This window comes from Epinephelus lanceolatus, chromosome 6 (genome assembly GCF_041903045.1).
Source record: "Epinephelus lanceolatus isolate andai-2023 chromosome 6, ASM4190304v1, whole genome shotgun sequence".
In the NCBI taxonomy this organism is placed as follows: Eukaryota; Metazoa; Chordata; class Actinopteri; order Perciformes; family Serranidae; genus Epinephelus; species Epinephelus lanceolatus.
Window position 1 is genome coordinate 6,326,028 of NC_135739.1, and position 15,465 is coordinate 6,341,492.

The 15,465-nt window shown below is 43.1% G+C and overlaps 1 protein-coding gene across 1 annotated transcript; it reads left to right on the forward strand.

Moving 5' to 3' along the window:
- The first annotated feature begins 1,723 nt into the window (after positions 1-1,723).
- ndnf (neuron-derived neurotrophic factor) lies at positions 1,724-14,199 on the forward strand. The gene is made up of 4 exons (XM_033620798.2): positions 1,724-2,055; positions 10,197-10,394; positions 10,821-10,945; positions 12,074-14,199. Exons 2-4 carry the CDS (start codon positions 10,198-10,200, stop codon positions 13,468-13,470), a joined length of 1,719 nt encoding a protein of 572 aa, XP_033476689.1. The 5' UTR covers positions 1,724-2,055; position 10,197; the 3' UTR covers positions 13,471-14,199.
- The last annotated feature ends 1,266 nt before the right edge of the window (positions 14,200-15,465 follow it).

A 15,465-nucleotide genomic window follows, 5' to 3' on the forward strand; every position in this document is an offset into this window, starting at 1 on the left:
TCCACGGGCCCCCGCACCAATGGAATCACAATGCCTGCACTGTCTATGTTTACGCCTCTGCTGGTGGCGTCCCAACTGAAATCTACTGTATGTAATACACTGTCTTTGGATAAATACCCCATAAAATGCCCATAAAAAGAGACTGTTGAGTGTTTGACATTGATGCAAAACTGTGGCACACACTAATATTAGAATGGGTAGTGATAATATAGGCAACTTTTTAAAGTTTATTTATAATCGTGATAGATTTGCTAATGATTATTTCAGATGGTGGTGCATGGTTGCCTGTTGAAGCATGGTATTTTTTTTCCTTTAAATGTTAATCAGTATACTGGGGGGGACATTTTGAACATATCTAAATACTGGAGGGGATGTATCCCTCCCAAAATATTATAATTACTGCCTGGCTGTATGCAAAAATAAAATAAAGAAAACACTAAACACTGCAAACTGTGTTCTCTGAGGCCTTGCTGCTGCCGCCGCTAGATGACGCTGTTGTACCAACACTTTGTCCAGCCCCTCTCTCCCAGCAGCTGCAGCCAACAGATCTATTACTGATAATGAATGGCCAATCTCAGGTTTATACATTTACAGATGTTTTATGTTCAAATATTTTTCCGTAGAAAAACAGACCCTGAAATATAGAACTTTATGTTTGTCTTTTTTCCTAGGTCTAATTTTTCTGCTCTTACAAACATCATGAATCATTTTGTAAGTGGTGTGACATTATTCAGATGTTTATATTCAGATGTTTAATATCTCTGATTTTTCTGTGTCGTCGTGAATGCATCATTTTTGAGGTAAATTGATGACGAGACGGGTTAAACTTGCAGATTAAGATGTCATGTATCCAGGTCCTGCAGGAAGCTGCAACCTGCAGCCGTTCATGCGTGAAAATCTGCATCAACATGACATGAAAGACGGTCCTCGTGGGGAGGAAGCAGCAGGAAACGGCAGCATCCTCTAAATCTAGATTGCCTGCTCATCAGACATGGACCCCCATCAAGCCATAAATTTGGGGCCATTCATTTCGGAGACAGTCAGTGGCGCTTATCTTGGACAAATATTTGCTTTCCTGGGCTTTAACCCGGGAGCACACAACAACGCTTGTGTCTCACTGGGAATTTCCACAGGTGATCAGCACTAGTGAATGCCTGTGTGCCGCTTCACTGAAAGGTTTTGTCGCCATCATCAAAGTTGCTCTGCAGAGGAAGTGTATCATGCTCATGCTGTGCACGCCCAGGTATCAGGCCCCATGATAAAACTTGCCTACACACTGCAGCCCCGAGGGTTGCGTGACTTCTACAAGGCGCTACTGCCCAAAGTAATAATTTCCAGGGAGCATCAGAGTAAACAGTTAGGAAATAAAAAGTAAGAGGGGGGAAACCCCGCTGTCTTCAGATTTATGCTCTGGTGACATCTGACTGTCTGTTTTTATCAGCAGCACCGAGCTCAGTGTGCTCCTAATGCGATTTAAAGTAAAGTTATTTGACTTTGTGAATACAAACTGTGAAGAATCCAGGTGCTGTGTCTGCCAGATTCCTCCTTCTACAGTCAGTGGTTAGAGTCTGAGGGCCAGTGAAGCTGTCTGGTCCCTGTTTGCTTTATTTTTTTTGTGAGTGGGCTGGTTCTGTGTCTTGGACTCTTCCTACAGGGAGCGCAGGGAAGAAGTTCGCACCAGTTTTGCCTCCAATCCAGTGGAGGTTTCAATAGCAGCAGCACGGCAGGGGAGGGACGCACTGCCAGCACTCAGGATACCCACTCACACACACACTCACACACACTCCTGCCCACTAGAGACCAGTTAAATCCGCAAGAAAACTGCAAACACGCACCAGAGCAGTCGCCTAATCCGATTGATAGGCACCAACAATAGAAGTGAAAACTGAGGGAACTACTGGACACTGTAGAGGACAACTTGTGTTTTGATTTTTCTTTTAATTCGCTTTAGTTTTAAGGCACTTTTTTCTTTTTTAAATCTTGGTGATATCAGAGAGAGAGAGACAGCAAGAAGCGCCATCCGTCAGATAACTTCGCCGTTTCATATTCTGAAAGGTAAGACATGTAAATATTGTATTTTTACGCATGATTTTAGCGGTGCGTCTGATCCAGAGCTTCTAGGAAATTAACTTCCTCTTCCTTTATCTTAAACTTTCCTACAGCTCTTATTTTCTAACGCGCATAAAAGCTGCATATAAATTCAGAGCCCGGACTCCCCGAGTAAAGTGGTGCCTTTGAAACGGCTGCCAGAGAGAGAAAGAGAGGGGAAGAGGTTTTTGCGGTTTACAACTCCGGGAAGTTAAAAAGTTTCAAACACATTTCAATCAAGCCCGAACTCGCATGCTTTTTTAATCTGAGTTAAATTTCTGGTTTGGGCTGTAGATGTGACAGCGCACGGAAATGCACGGTGCTGATGAGGACCGTGATGAACTTTAGAGGCTTGCTTTTGTGCCTCCCGATCGGTTCCCATGCTCCCAGGGGTGACACGGCACCCGAAACGGCGATTTATTAATACAAGCAGTATTTCTAACGGCCTGTGTGCAATGTGCGTGGTGCTCTCCATCCACGCTTTGAGTTGCAAAGTGCAATTTGGATACATATTTGTGCTTTTACGCACCTGTAAGAGCCCACGTGAGAGGCGCGCTTATTCAGGATCATTTTTCATCTAACTGAAATATATTTTCAGTTGTTTTGATAAAAATGAACCAAGGCAGATTAATGACACTTTAGCTCATGTTGGGAGTTTTCTCTTCCCATCCGGTGCATGTGAGAGCCGTGTTTTTCCTCTCAGTCGGTGTTTAATGAGAGACATACCCGGAGTGGGGATTTGAATAACTGTATTTAGTAGCAGGGTGAAGCCACACTGCCTCCCTTCTACTTTCTCAGGAGAATGAATCATGAACAAAAAAAGTCTTAAAATGGGAAGGTCTGCGTCGCATACCGTAACTAAACCGTGATTTGCATATGAAAACTCTCCGGCTGAAAGAATTCCGCCAGTGTTGCTATAGCCGTTCGCGTCCAGAGAAGTGACAGGCTGCGGTGTGTGTGTGTGTATATATACAGTCTCTTCCGCGCTGTCACACATCCAGAGTCACTGGTGGAAGATTAAGGACGCAAAGTTTTTTATTTCCTTGTTAAATTATTCATCATATCCACACACACACTCTCTCTCTCTCTCACACACACACTCTGCTCCCAGTCCCCGGGCACATTCACTTTGCAAAGCCCCTCATTATGCTCCCTAAGATGGACACAAGCAGGAGGCAGGGCGGCTCACACGTCGCTGCTGAACAGGGCTTTCTGTGGAGCACAACATAACGGATCATGATTGACTCATTTCCCACGACGCAGCCAGGCCCCCGTGCATGTATGTGTGCATGCCTTGGGATGATGGGCAGTGGGTGGATGACTTTCCCATGGGGGCATTTTCTCTTGTAATCTTTAATCACCCTCTGCAGCCACAATGCCAGCACATCAGTCAGAGCCACCACCACCACCACCACCACCACTCCCCCCTTCCACCCCTCAATTCTATCTGAATGGTTTTTTTAAAGGCAGAAAGCGGCCCTGCGACCTGACCCTCCTCGTAGACACATTCCAGGATGCAGTGCTAAATGCAAGCTCCAGAGATGGACTATAAAGAGAGGGGTGGAGGAGGGGAGGGCGAGGAGGAAAAGGGAAACTGGGCTCTCCTTTCCATTATGCTATTGTGCCAGCTTTCGTGGTTCTGATGATGTGGATAGTTCAGAAACTCAAACTGTGAGTGATGTTGTGGATGGCGAGGAGACAGGTCCCGAGCGATGATTTAGACTTATACACAGAGAGTGGAGGAATGCAATGGTTTGGACACACACGTATGGACATACACACACCAGATAAAAATCTCCATTCTTGGATCGGAGCCCTCACCACAGTCTCTACCAATTCATTAATGAGCTGTTTAGCTGTCCAAGAGTACCAGACCTGCTTTGGTTTGGCCTGCCTATTGAACAGGTCCAGGTCCTGTGTGGTTCCATCCTTGGCTTCTAGCCCCCCATATACTCCACTCGCTCCCATCCCCACATTGGCCCTGAAGTGACAGCAGTGATGGAGCTCGCTGCTGAGGACCCACCATAAATCTGCCTTCAGACTTCCTTAACGAAAACACACAGAGGCTTCGGGTCCTGAGAGCCGCTGCCAGGCGTCTTGTTGGGTGGAATCCGAAATGTCTCTTTATTTGTGTTGAAATTAAACTGTCTTTTATTCCCTCCCGTTCTGTTAATGAGCTCCATGTGGCAGCAGGCAGGAGGCTTATCCGTCTTGACAAGGAGCTGGAGGGGAGGAGAGAGGGAGAGGGACCGGTTAAACAAAGTGAGGGGAGAAAGGGGAGGTCAGGAGCAGTTTGGTGCACACATGCACGAGCACATGCGTGCATGCACACATATGATGCTGGGATGCACGCATGTGTTCTGCTCCACCGCCATACATGGAAACAGTGTGCCTATATTCAGTGTGGAAATACACTCACACACAGACTTGATCAGGTGGATGAAAGTTGTTAATTTTTTTCCGCTTTAATCATGAGTAGACTGTGCATGATTGCGCCGTTGATTGATGTCCCAGAAAATATTGCGTCCATCTGGGAGATGTAAAGACTAAGCGTGAACATTTTGTTTTGGCTTTGTACACAATTTGCTTGTAATGACCCCAAATTAGAGCAGGGGTCAAAACTGTTATAGAAGTAATTCAAATGAAGGGATGTCATTCCTCACATCACACAGGAATGAAGACAGGGTGTGGGGCCATTTTTGCGTTCTTGCTTCATAAGATTGAAACTGTAGCAACCTAATCGGCAGAGAAAATGCTGGAACATTTGTACATTTTTATGCTGTTGATACACTGAAACTCCACATTTCAACAACAATGTGTGGTTAGGTTTGGGCACAAAAAACACTTGGTTATGGTTAGGAAACATCATGATTTAGCTTAATATATTCAGTTGCGGGGGCACAATCCCAGCAGGAAAAGGAGCAATGTCTCTGTAAAAAAATATGTTTTTTTGTGGCACTATCTCGTCAGGTCACGCAGCAAACTCTCAGTAAAAACAATCACTTTTCGTGGCACTGTCCTGGCAGGAACTGAGCAATATCTGGGTAAAAACAACCACTATTTGTGGCACTACCCGGCACGAAATGCAGTGATGTCGTGGTTGAAAACGTATGCTTTCGTGGCGCTATCCTGGCAGGAAATGCAGCAATGTCTCAGTTAAAAACATATGCTTTTCGTGGCACTATCCCTGGTGGAAAAACAGTGACGAGTGGCTACAAAACACCCACATTTGGTGACTAAAGAGCTGCTGGAAACACTCGCTAAAACACAACTGGTTTTGCTGGTCTTGAACTGTGTTCTGCAGTGGTTTGCAGCTTGGCAGGCATCTCACCGAGGTATTAAGCCATCCATCTTCCTCTCTATCTCCCAATGTCAAAGTCAGCTCATACACTCCGTCACTTTACATTGATATGAAGCATGAAATGAAATGAAACATATTCATTGTGTACAGAAACACACAGTGCCAACATTTTCTTCTGGCAACTGGGCCAACTGTAGATGTGTCAAAGACAGCCATGGGAATGAAGATCATCACTACTTCCTCTGTTGGTGAAACCATTGCAAGCTGCATTTGTCCTTTAATCCTATTACACAGATTCCACAGCTTGCCAATTAGGATATGCAGGATGTTTTCCACCCGCAATGCTTAGCAAATTCCACTAAAAGTGAAACAAAAAACTATAAATGTATAAATAAACAGATAAAAAGCAACAGCAAAACAAAGTTGACACGATTGTGGGTGACTTTGCCTTAAAATTATCCGCTCCTCAAATTGCGATCATACATTCTTCCCCGTTCTAATTAAACATTAGACTTTATTTGTTCCAGATGCAGCTTTTTTTATGTGTTATTTTGGTAGGGAAACTCTGTGGCATGAGAATGGTGCAGGCCCGCATGTAAAAGTAGATCCAGCGCAGCTTGTGTGACCATGTTGACTCTGCGCTGGTCCATGTAACCGCAGTGACCCCAACACTGCTGCTCTAATATTCAGATGTCATCTCTCTGCAGTATATATTGTGAGTACAGACTGAGTGGTTCGGCGCATGTGGCACAAGTAAAAGGTTCAGTCATAGGGTTTAAATCAGTAGTGTCACATGTGAGGAGCACATTGAAAGCACACATCAAATGTGCTAATGACAGTGGTGATAAAACCCTTACTGTATGAGTGATAGCAGACATTATGTGTAATGACATCAGTGTGGTGGACAGAGCCGGCCAGGGATGAGGCCCTCGCTGTGTCTGTGTGGTGTTTGGGGATGTTGGAATGAAAGACAGCTCTGAGCAGCTCTGTACATACCACCTCAGCGCTGTCTTGAGTATTAATAGACATGTCTTTGTTCCAAGTGACACGCTTCTGAAGTGGAATGAGACAAGCTGAGGCGATAAGGATCTCCTCTCTCTGTGTGAGTCAAACCTCAAAGTACCACTTAGGCGGCTTTGCTTTTGCTCTCTGAAGTTTGGCGAGCAGACGGGAGGCTGGGCTCAGACAACAGCAGAGACGGAGACACTGACAGGAGCTGTCAAGGGCTTTTTCCCCCTGCTCGTGTTTTTAGAGGACGATAATGCAGAAATGAAGTTTGTAGTCGTCCAGGCCTGAGCCCTCTGGTTTTACTTATCTGCCTCTGCTTAGGGAGGAAACGGGCGAGGAGAGAAGACAGAGAGTGAAGTTAAACGACTGTGTGTACAAGTGTGAAAGAGAAAGAGATTATTTGTTGATGAAAAAACTGTGATCAAGGAGAAGAGACAGACAAGGGAGGGTGAGCGGAGAAAGGGGGAGGGAGAGGGGTCATTAAAAGGACACCATCTCGCTTGCAGTAAATGGCAGTAAAGTATCTGGCTAATCTGCCATCATTACGCTGATTAAATCACCAGGGATTTGGCGTTCCCATCAGCTGCAATCAATGGGGCAAAATCAATAGACAGGGGATACGTGAGAGGCTCTCAGCCACGGTCAAGCTGCACCTCGTCCTGAGCCACAGCTCCATCTGTGGACTGCACCACTAAACATTTTTATATTAGCGTCAATAAAAGTTAAATGACATGGATTTGGGGATTTTTATATTAAGCGTTTTATGAAATAGTGCGGTTCCCTGGAGTTTGTAGCCATGTCTTTTCCCTCACACGTCTGTATTTAAATCTAATCCCTCTTCCTCTCTGTGGCCAGCAGCACTCATTCACTCTCCCCTTACTTTTTTCCTCTCACTTATTGATTCACCTCAAAGATGGCGCCTGTGCTGTCACCCAGTTTTAATGTTCGGACCTAAATGTTAATTAAGGTTAAAACTGAAAGGAAAACAAGTCAGGAAAACATAAAATAAAATATGTAGTGGAAACAAATTAAAGCAGAGCCCCATTAAAGACAAGCAATGCCTCTTGCCAAAGTCTCAGTGTTGCCAAGTAGAACTCACTAAGCACAGTTTTTCTGTTTTAAGATTATGCCAGAACGAAAGGAAACAAAAAGGATGCCAAAAAAAGCAATTCAGAACTCCCATGGCAAAACAAAAAGACATTTTAAACACATTCAAACACATGTAAGCCACCAACATTGATTAATAATATGAAATACAGAAACACATTTTTATAAATAAAATAGTTCTCTAGTGGAGAGTTATAGCCTATAAGAATATTGATGCCACTCTCATGTCTTTATGCTAAACATTAGCTTATCTTAACATAACATAAAGACTGAAAATGGGGTAACGGCTAGCTTACCTTTGTCCAAATTTAACAAAATCTGCCTACCAGTTTTATTTAATCATTCATTTATGTTTGGTTTTACTGTAAAGATATTTTGAAGTGCACCATTTGTTTTCTTGCAGAAAGTTAGATATGGAGATTGATACCACTCTCATATCTGTACATTAATTATGAAGCTAGTGACAGGAGGTGATTAGCTTAGCTTAGCTTAGCGTAGCGTCTTAACATAGGCTACCACAAAAACTGGAAACAGGTTAACAGCTAGTCTGGCCTTGTCTAAAGGTCATAAAATCCACCTACTAGTTTTTACCTTTACCATTCAGCAATGTTTGATTTTACTAAAAAGGATAGTTTGATATTTATATAAAGCTAGTGAGAGGAGTTGATTAGCTTATCTTAGTGTTAAGACTGGAAGCAGGGGGAACAGCTAATGTTAGTCTGGCTTTGGCTTAAGGTAACGGTTGCATTTGTTATGTTTGGATTTACTGTAGAGGAATAGTTTGACATTCAAGGAAGTCAGTTTTCTTTCAGAGACTTAAATGAGAAGATTTATATTACTCTCATGTCTGCATGCTAAATATTAGCTTATCTTAACATAGCCTAGCATAAAATCAAGAAAGGGGTTAACGGCTAGCCTGGTTTTGTATAAAGGTGACAAAATGTGCCTGCTAGTTTTTAATTTAATCTTTAACTTCTGGTTGATTTTACTATAAAGCATAGTTTGATGTTGAAGCTAGTGACAAGAGTTGATTAGCTTAGCTCAGCTGAGCTGAGCTGAGCTTAGCTTAGCGTAAAGACTGAAAGCAGGGGGAAATAGCTATTATTAGCCTAGCTTTGTCTCAAGGTAACAAAATCCGAATGTCTTTTTTTTATCATAAAGTGTTGGATTTAGTGTGAAGGAATAGTTTGACATCTTAGGAGTTAGATGAGAAGATTGATATCAGTCTCATGTCTGTATGCTAAATATTAACGTTACCTCTTATCTTAACATAGCCTAGCGTAAGGACTGGAAATGGGCTAACAGCTAGCCTGGTTTTGTATGTGACGAAATATGCCTTCTAGTGTTTACATTTATCATTAAGTTATGTTTGATTTGATAATAAAGGATGGTTTGATATTTATATATTAAGCTAGTGACAGGACTTGATTACCTTATAGCATAAGGACTAAAATCAGGTGGAAACAGCTAGCCTAGCTCTACCCAAAAGTAACAAAATCAGATTTTTTTCCTTCTATCATTAAGTTGTTTGGATTTACTGTAAAGTTTGTGTGGTGTGACAGTTTGACATTTAAGGAAGTGTGTGTTTTAAAGTCTAATGAGAAGGCTGATGATTACCACTCTCAAATCTGTACATTAAATAAGAAGCTAGTATCAAGAGTTGATTAGCTTAGCTTAGCATAAAGACTGGAAGCAGGGGAAAACAGCTAGCCCAGCTCTGTCCAAAGGTGAAAAACCTAGTAGCGCCCAAAGACTGAAAAAATAATGGGCATTGCCACCTTGACATCCCTCACTGGTTTGTGGACTCCCTTTTTGAAGCCTCCAGGTCGGCATTTTGGCTGTGGCCATCTTAGACTTTTTGAGCCAGATGTGACTCAAGGTGACCATATTTGATTGACATGGTGGAGCTGGGGAGGAGCGAGGGATGTATCTGACCATTTAGCCTAGCTTAGGTCTTAATCATGCATAACTGTAAGTCTTGACAACATTTATTAATTAGTGGGTTTTGTAAAAATGTATCCCTCATACTGTTGTCATTGACAGGTAAATTAGCTATGGAGAGCAAAACTGTTCTTTGAGCCAGGCTGTAAACATGTTTATTTCTGCTGAAAATTTGGACATTTCAACATGGGGTTTATGGTGATTGACTTTTGGAGCCAGCTTCAAGTGGCCATTTGAGAAACTGCAGTTTTTGGCACTTCATGTTGGCTTCATTTTTCAGCTTTCAAGGTTACTGCTTGTCAGCAACTCTAAAACTCACAAATTAACACATTATATCTCATTTTTTAAATCCTTACAAAAAATAAATGTAGAAATGACATGTTTGGGTTAAAGGATGGTTATGTGCTGGACTATATTTTGACTAAGAGCAGTGTTTTCTCCCTCTAGCTGATAACTCATCATCTTTTTTTAATCCTCAGACAGCCAGGCTAGCTGTTTCCCCCTGTTTCCAGTCTTAATGCTAAGCTAGTCTGCTGGCTGTAGATTCATATTTACTGTACAGACATGAGAGATGTAGTCTATTGATGTTCTCATCTAGCTCTCTACAAGAAAACAAATTAGCTTGTTTCCCCAGAACTTTAAACTATTCACTTAAAGTCAAACATAACTACGATAAAACCCTGTGCTTCTGTTTCCAAGTTGTACCATATCCTGTATGTGAAACCGAAGTATTATTTTCTGTGTCTTTCAGAATGAGGCAGTGTAAAGGATGGAGTGTGGTGGTGCTGCTGGTGCTGTTGGGTCTTGGAGCTTTTGCCCAGAAGCTGCCCACGAGAGACGAAGGCCTCTTCCAGATGCAGATCAGAGACAAGTCGCTGTTCCACGACTCCTCCGTCATCCCAGATGGAGCTGAGATCAGTGGCTACCTGTTCAGGGACACACCCAAAAGGTATGAGCTGCTCATACAAACAACGGCTGAAAGAATGACATAACCATTAAGTGATCAAAAACATGTTATGAGTTATGAGTGCAAAAAGGGAGCCAGGTCCACCTTCTGCTGCTGACTGAGCCATAACAATCACCAAGGAAAACATTAAACTTGCTGATGGCCACTTAGATCAGATGTTGCTCTGAAACATGATCTATTATGTAGATGCAAAAACTAAATAATAAATGAGACAGTCGTGTTCGTGTAATTGAGTGTCTGTCAGCTCAGAGCAAGAGAGACCAAGGTCAGTGCTACAATAATACCATTACATACTACAGTCTCCCAACAGTCTGCTCAAGCATTTACCCCGAACATTATTTTGGATAACGACAAAATGTGATGAAGCAATGTCAATATTGGGTCTTTTTAACCTGTTATTTTCCACAGGTACTACTTTGTGGTGGAAGAAGACAACACACCCCTGTCTGTGACCGTGACACCTTGTGACGCTCCTCTGGAGTGGAAACTGACTCTGCAGGAGCTGCCAGAAGAGGCCAGTGGAGAGGGATCAGGTATAATTGACATCAGGCAGCAGTGGAAGAGGTTAATGACACGTTGCGTGGAAATATCACCATCCCCCCCACACAATTAACCTACGCAGTGATGTTAGGCTTTGTGTTTTGGTGGGTTTTAATTAAGTCACAGTCGTAGTGTCTAGTCTGACCACTTATGATGTCTGACTCGGCCCAAGCTGACGTCTATAATTTCAGAGAAGGGCTCCACTCTAGTCACCCTGCTGAATCAAAGCCATTACATCCCTTTACTTAAGCTGTCTTGGTCTTCTTAAGGTAAATCCTGCTGCACTCTGTCTGTCTGTCTTCCTTCCTCTACCTTAGCTCAGTCTTTTTTTTTCTTGTCTGCCTCACATTAAAACTTTCTCCATCTGGAGGGTGTCCTTTCAACACAGCAGGTCTTGCCAGATGACCAAAGCAGTGGTTTAGAGTGTACGTGTGTGATGTGAGCATATATTTGAATATCAATGCATGAGCACCTGCGTGTGTGTCTGTGCTCTTGTCAGATCAAATATTACAAAATGATTTATTGGGTTGTTACACTGTTAAAGACACGCACCTTGCCTCAAGAGAAAAGAATTCATCTCTAAGTAGAAAAATAATGTCAAATTCGGACCCAACACACGCAGCTTTGTCGGTAGAAGTCTGATTTCACTTCACACAGTGTTTGGAGCAACAGTTGAACCAGTGAACTTCTTCCCGTCTTTGCAGCTCTTTTTGCTAAACGTCTCTAGTGGGAGTAAATCTTTGAGCATTAATTTTTAGTACACCACTGAGCACACTCTCTGGTTGACAAACATAATATTATGCTTGGGGCCGTCTCTCTCACGTAGAAGCTACAAGGCGCCTCTTTGTAGCACAACTTCCCCGGAAAGGCCGAGTGAATGCTGGCCTGTGATCTTTGGGGATGTTTGGAGTGAAAACATGGCTGCCATGTGAGGGGCTAATCGTCCATGAGGCTTGCGGAGCTTCATCGTGACCTTGCAGCATCAACATTTTTAGCATGGGAAGAAATAATTTTTCATCAAAGCCAAAAATGAAATAGAAGAAAAATATTGTAAAGGTCATGACTACAGATCGGATTCAGTATCATGGAAGGAGCTCATGTTGTGCCTATTTGTTTTCCAGGGGAGCCTGAACCTCTGGACCAGCAGAAACAGCAGGTGACCGTAGACGAGGGGACCGAGCTCTTCACCTACAAGGGTAACGATGTGGAGGCCTATGTGGCCACCAGCACGCCCTCTGGCCTCTATCAGCTGGAGCTGCTGTCCACAGAGAAAGACAGCAACTTCAAGGTGTACGCAACCACAACTCCAGAGTCCGACCAGCCCTACCCAGAGCTGCCCTACGACCCTCGAGTGGATGTGACTGCACTGGGCCGTACCACTGTCACCCTGGCTTGGAAGCCGACACCGACGGGCTCTCTGATGGGCCAGCCTGTCCAGTATTGTGTAGTGATCAACAAGGAGCACAATTTCAAGAGCATGTGCGCTGCTGAAGCCAAGATGAGCGTTGATGATGCCTTCATGCTAGCTCCAAAACCTGGCAGAGACTTTAGCCCGTTTGACTTTGCCCACTTTGGCTTTGTGCCCTCTGACAATGGGTTTGGCAAGGACAGAGGCCTCACAAGTAACAAGATCTCACGGGCGTATGCAGTTAAGCCCAGAGCATCAGACATTCAGAAGGTGTGCATTGGCAATAAAAACATTTTCACTGTGTCAGACCTGAAGCCAGACACACAGTACTACTTTGACGTGTTTGCTGTGAACTCTGCAACCAACACCAGCACAGCATACGTGGGAACATTTGCCCGCACTAAAGAGGAAGCTCGCCAGAAGACGGTGGAGCTGAAGGACGGCAAAGTATCGGATGTTTTCATCAAGAGAAAGGGCAGCAAGTTCCTGCGCTTTGCTCCGGTGTCTTCCCATCAAAGGGTCACTCTATTTGTCCACACATGTCTGGACGCCGTGCAGGTGCAGGTGAGGCGTGACGGCAAGTTGCTGCTCTCCCAGAACGTGGAGGGTGTACGGCAGTTCCAGCTGCGAGGAAAGCCAAAAGCCAAGTACCTGATCCGTTTGCGGGGCAGCAGGAAAGGAGCCTCCACTTTGAAGGTGCTAGCCACCACAAAACCCAGCAGCAAGCAGCCCTTCCCGTCACTTCCGGAGGATACGCGCATCAAAGCCTTTGACAAGCTGCGCACCTGCTCCTCTGCCACCGTGGCCTGGCTGGGCACGCAGGATCGCAACAAATATTGCATTTACCGCAAAGAGGTAGCTGACAATTACGGAGAGGAGCAGCGACGCCGGGAACAAAACCAGTGCGCTGGGCCAGAGACCCGCAGGAAGTCAGAAAAGGTCCTGTGCAAGTACTTCCACAGTCCGAACCTGCAGAAAGCTGTGACCACAGAGACCATCACAGGTCTGGAACCAGGCAAGACCTACCTGCTGGACGTTTACGTGGTGGGACACAGTGGTCACTCAGTGAAATACCAGAGCAAACTGGTGAAAACAAGGAAATACTGCTAAATGACTTTGCAAAGAATAAATCTATTATAAATATATATATTAAATAAGTTTATTTAACTCTAAGTGATATTCTACTAAGGAGTGTATACAGACTGACTACTCACACAGCGGATGGGCCTGTGGCAGTGACTGAACTGTTTGTAGAGAGAGATATCAACCTGTATATTTATGTTTACATTTCATTGTGGCACCTCTGGGTGGCCCAAAGTGTGGGGTGCTTCGTTACCGGGCTTGTCGTCTTGACATGATGTTGCCACTGGGGAGGCAGAACTTCAAAGAAGATCATCTTTCATCTTGTATGTTTCTTTGTCGCTGCATGACATTTGCTTTTGTCCGTCATATTTGTGCGTTCCTTCAGTTTCAAGTCACCGGAGGAGATACAGTAGCTACCCGCGTTGTATAGATCTCTCACTGCATATTCACTACATGTTTTAGGAGGAATTTAAATTATTTTATACTTTTTTCGTCTCTCTTTTTGATTGTCTGTTTTTATTGATGACAATAATAACTGTTACGAGGAAATTCCAGTTTTATGAGGAAGCTGTCGTAGTTCAGACATTCCCTTATGTATCTCAGCCAGTGTTCGCTCTAGAGCCCATCTTGTAAATGTGTTCTGTGCTGGAGATCTGTGTTATTATCACTGTATCGCTGTGTGTGTCACATGTACAGAGTTGTCCTGCCAATATTCATGTACATAAACACTAAATATAGAACGAGTAATCCCTCTGTCACCCTGGGTGTCATGTTCTTTTGCCAAGCAGTTAACATCACAGTCATGGCTCCAGAGATGAAAGAGCACATTGCGTATTGTGTTTATAGACACAGACGTCTAAATTAGGGTTGGATAAGCAGAACTTGATACACGGAGTGATTTGAAATGATAACTTGATCCTCAAAATGATTTGTGACAAGAAGAGGCCGACAGAGGATGAATTATTTGCTGGAAATAACTTTCAAGACACAAGTGGTGCTCAAGCTCTACTAAAAAAATATTACCTCTTGGCACCGTTGTTTGCAGTCAGATCAGTGTCTCATTGACTGACATCCTCATAGATGTACAGTAATAAATCAGTGCGTCTCAGCACACTTATGAGTGTGTCTCTATATTTTATGTTGAGGAATTTAAAAACAAAAAAAGCAAACTTAGTAGTGGTCTCACTTAAGAAAGTCAAAACAGAAAAGTTTGTTTTATCCCAGGGAGTACAGAGCATGTGTTTCACATGGTAAAACAGTTACACTTTATACAGCAGTGCTCTGTACACTGATCTCCTTGATGGTGAAGTACAAATGCAGCCACACAGGATGTTGTCAATTAGGAAATTTGAGGTTCATACATGAAATGTTTGATCTCAGTGGGTGGAGAAACAGGTCTAAAGATTCAGGGTCTACAGTACTGAAATAACTCTTACTGTTACTTGTTTATATAATTTGTGTTATATAATATAACAAACCATTTATTGTGTTCATCTTCTTTTCTAGGTTAAAGTGACGCCATGTAACAGATATAATATAGACATAATATAACCCTCCCTTTGATTCTACAAATTAAAGGTTGGATTCATAAGCAATAGAGTGCACCATAAAAACACATATCATTCTCACCATATAGGTGGTTATATTCTGTATACCTGTGTACACCCACCACTCCACCACTGCTGCTAAGTTCAAATAAGTCCATCACTTTGCTGTAATGCAAATGTAATGTAAAATCAGCAAAAGACCACACTTGCGATATTTCAATATTCAAAACCTGAGATGATTTAAATTAGAATAATGATATGATATTGAAATATTGCTCAGCTTTAAGTGCTACAGTCATACTTGGTCTCGCTATGACCAGCAGTGTATCTGACATTACTGAGTCAGTTTGCCAACTTTGTAATATTGCTTTACTTGTGTTTCCTGCCACAATATGCTAGCACGTCACAGATAAACTTTTAAAATAAATATGGTAGTTTTTTATTTTTATTTTTTTTATTCTTTTAAGACTGCTAA

Coding starts and splice junctions, on each gene's coding strand:
- ndnf (XM_033620798.2), top strand. CDS start 10,198: ATGAGGCAGTGTAAAGGATGGAGTGTGGTGGTGCTGCTGGTGCTGTTG. Junction 10,395..10,820: donor TTCAGGGACACACCCAAAAG/GTATGAGCTGCT, acceptor TATTTTCCACAG/GTACTACTTTGTGGTGGAAG. Junction 10,946..12,073: donor GGCCAGTGGAGAGGGATCAG/GTATAATTGACA, acceptor TTTGTTTTCCAG/GGGAGCCTGAACCTCTGGAC.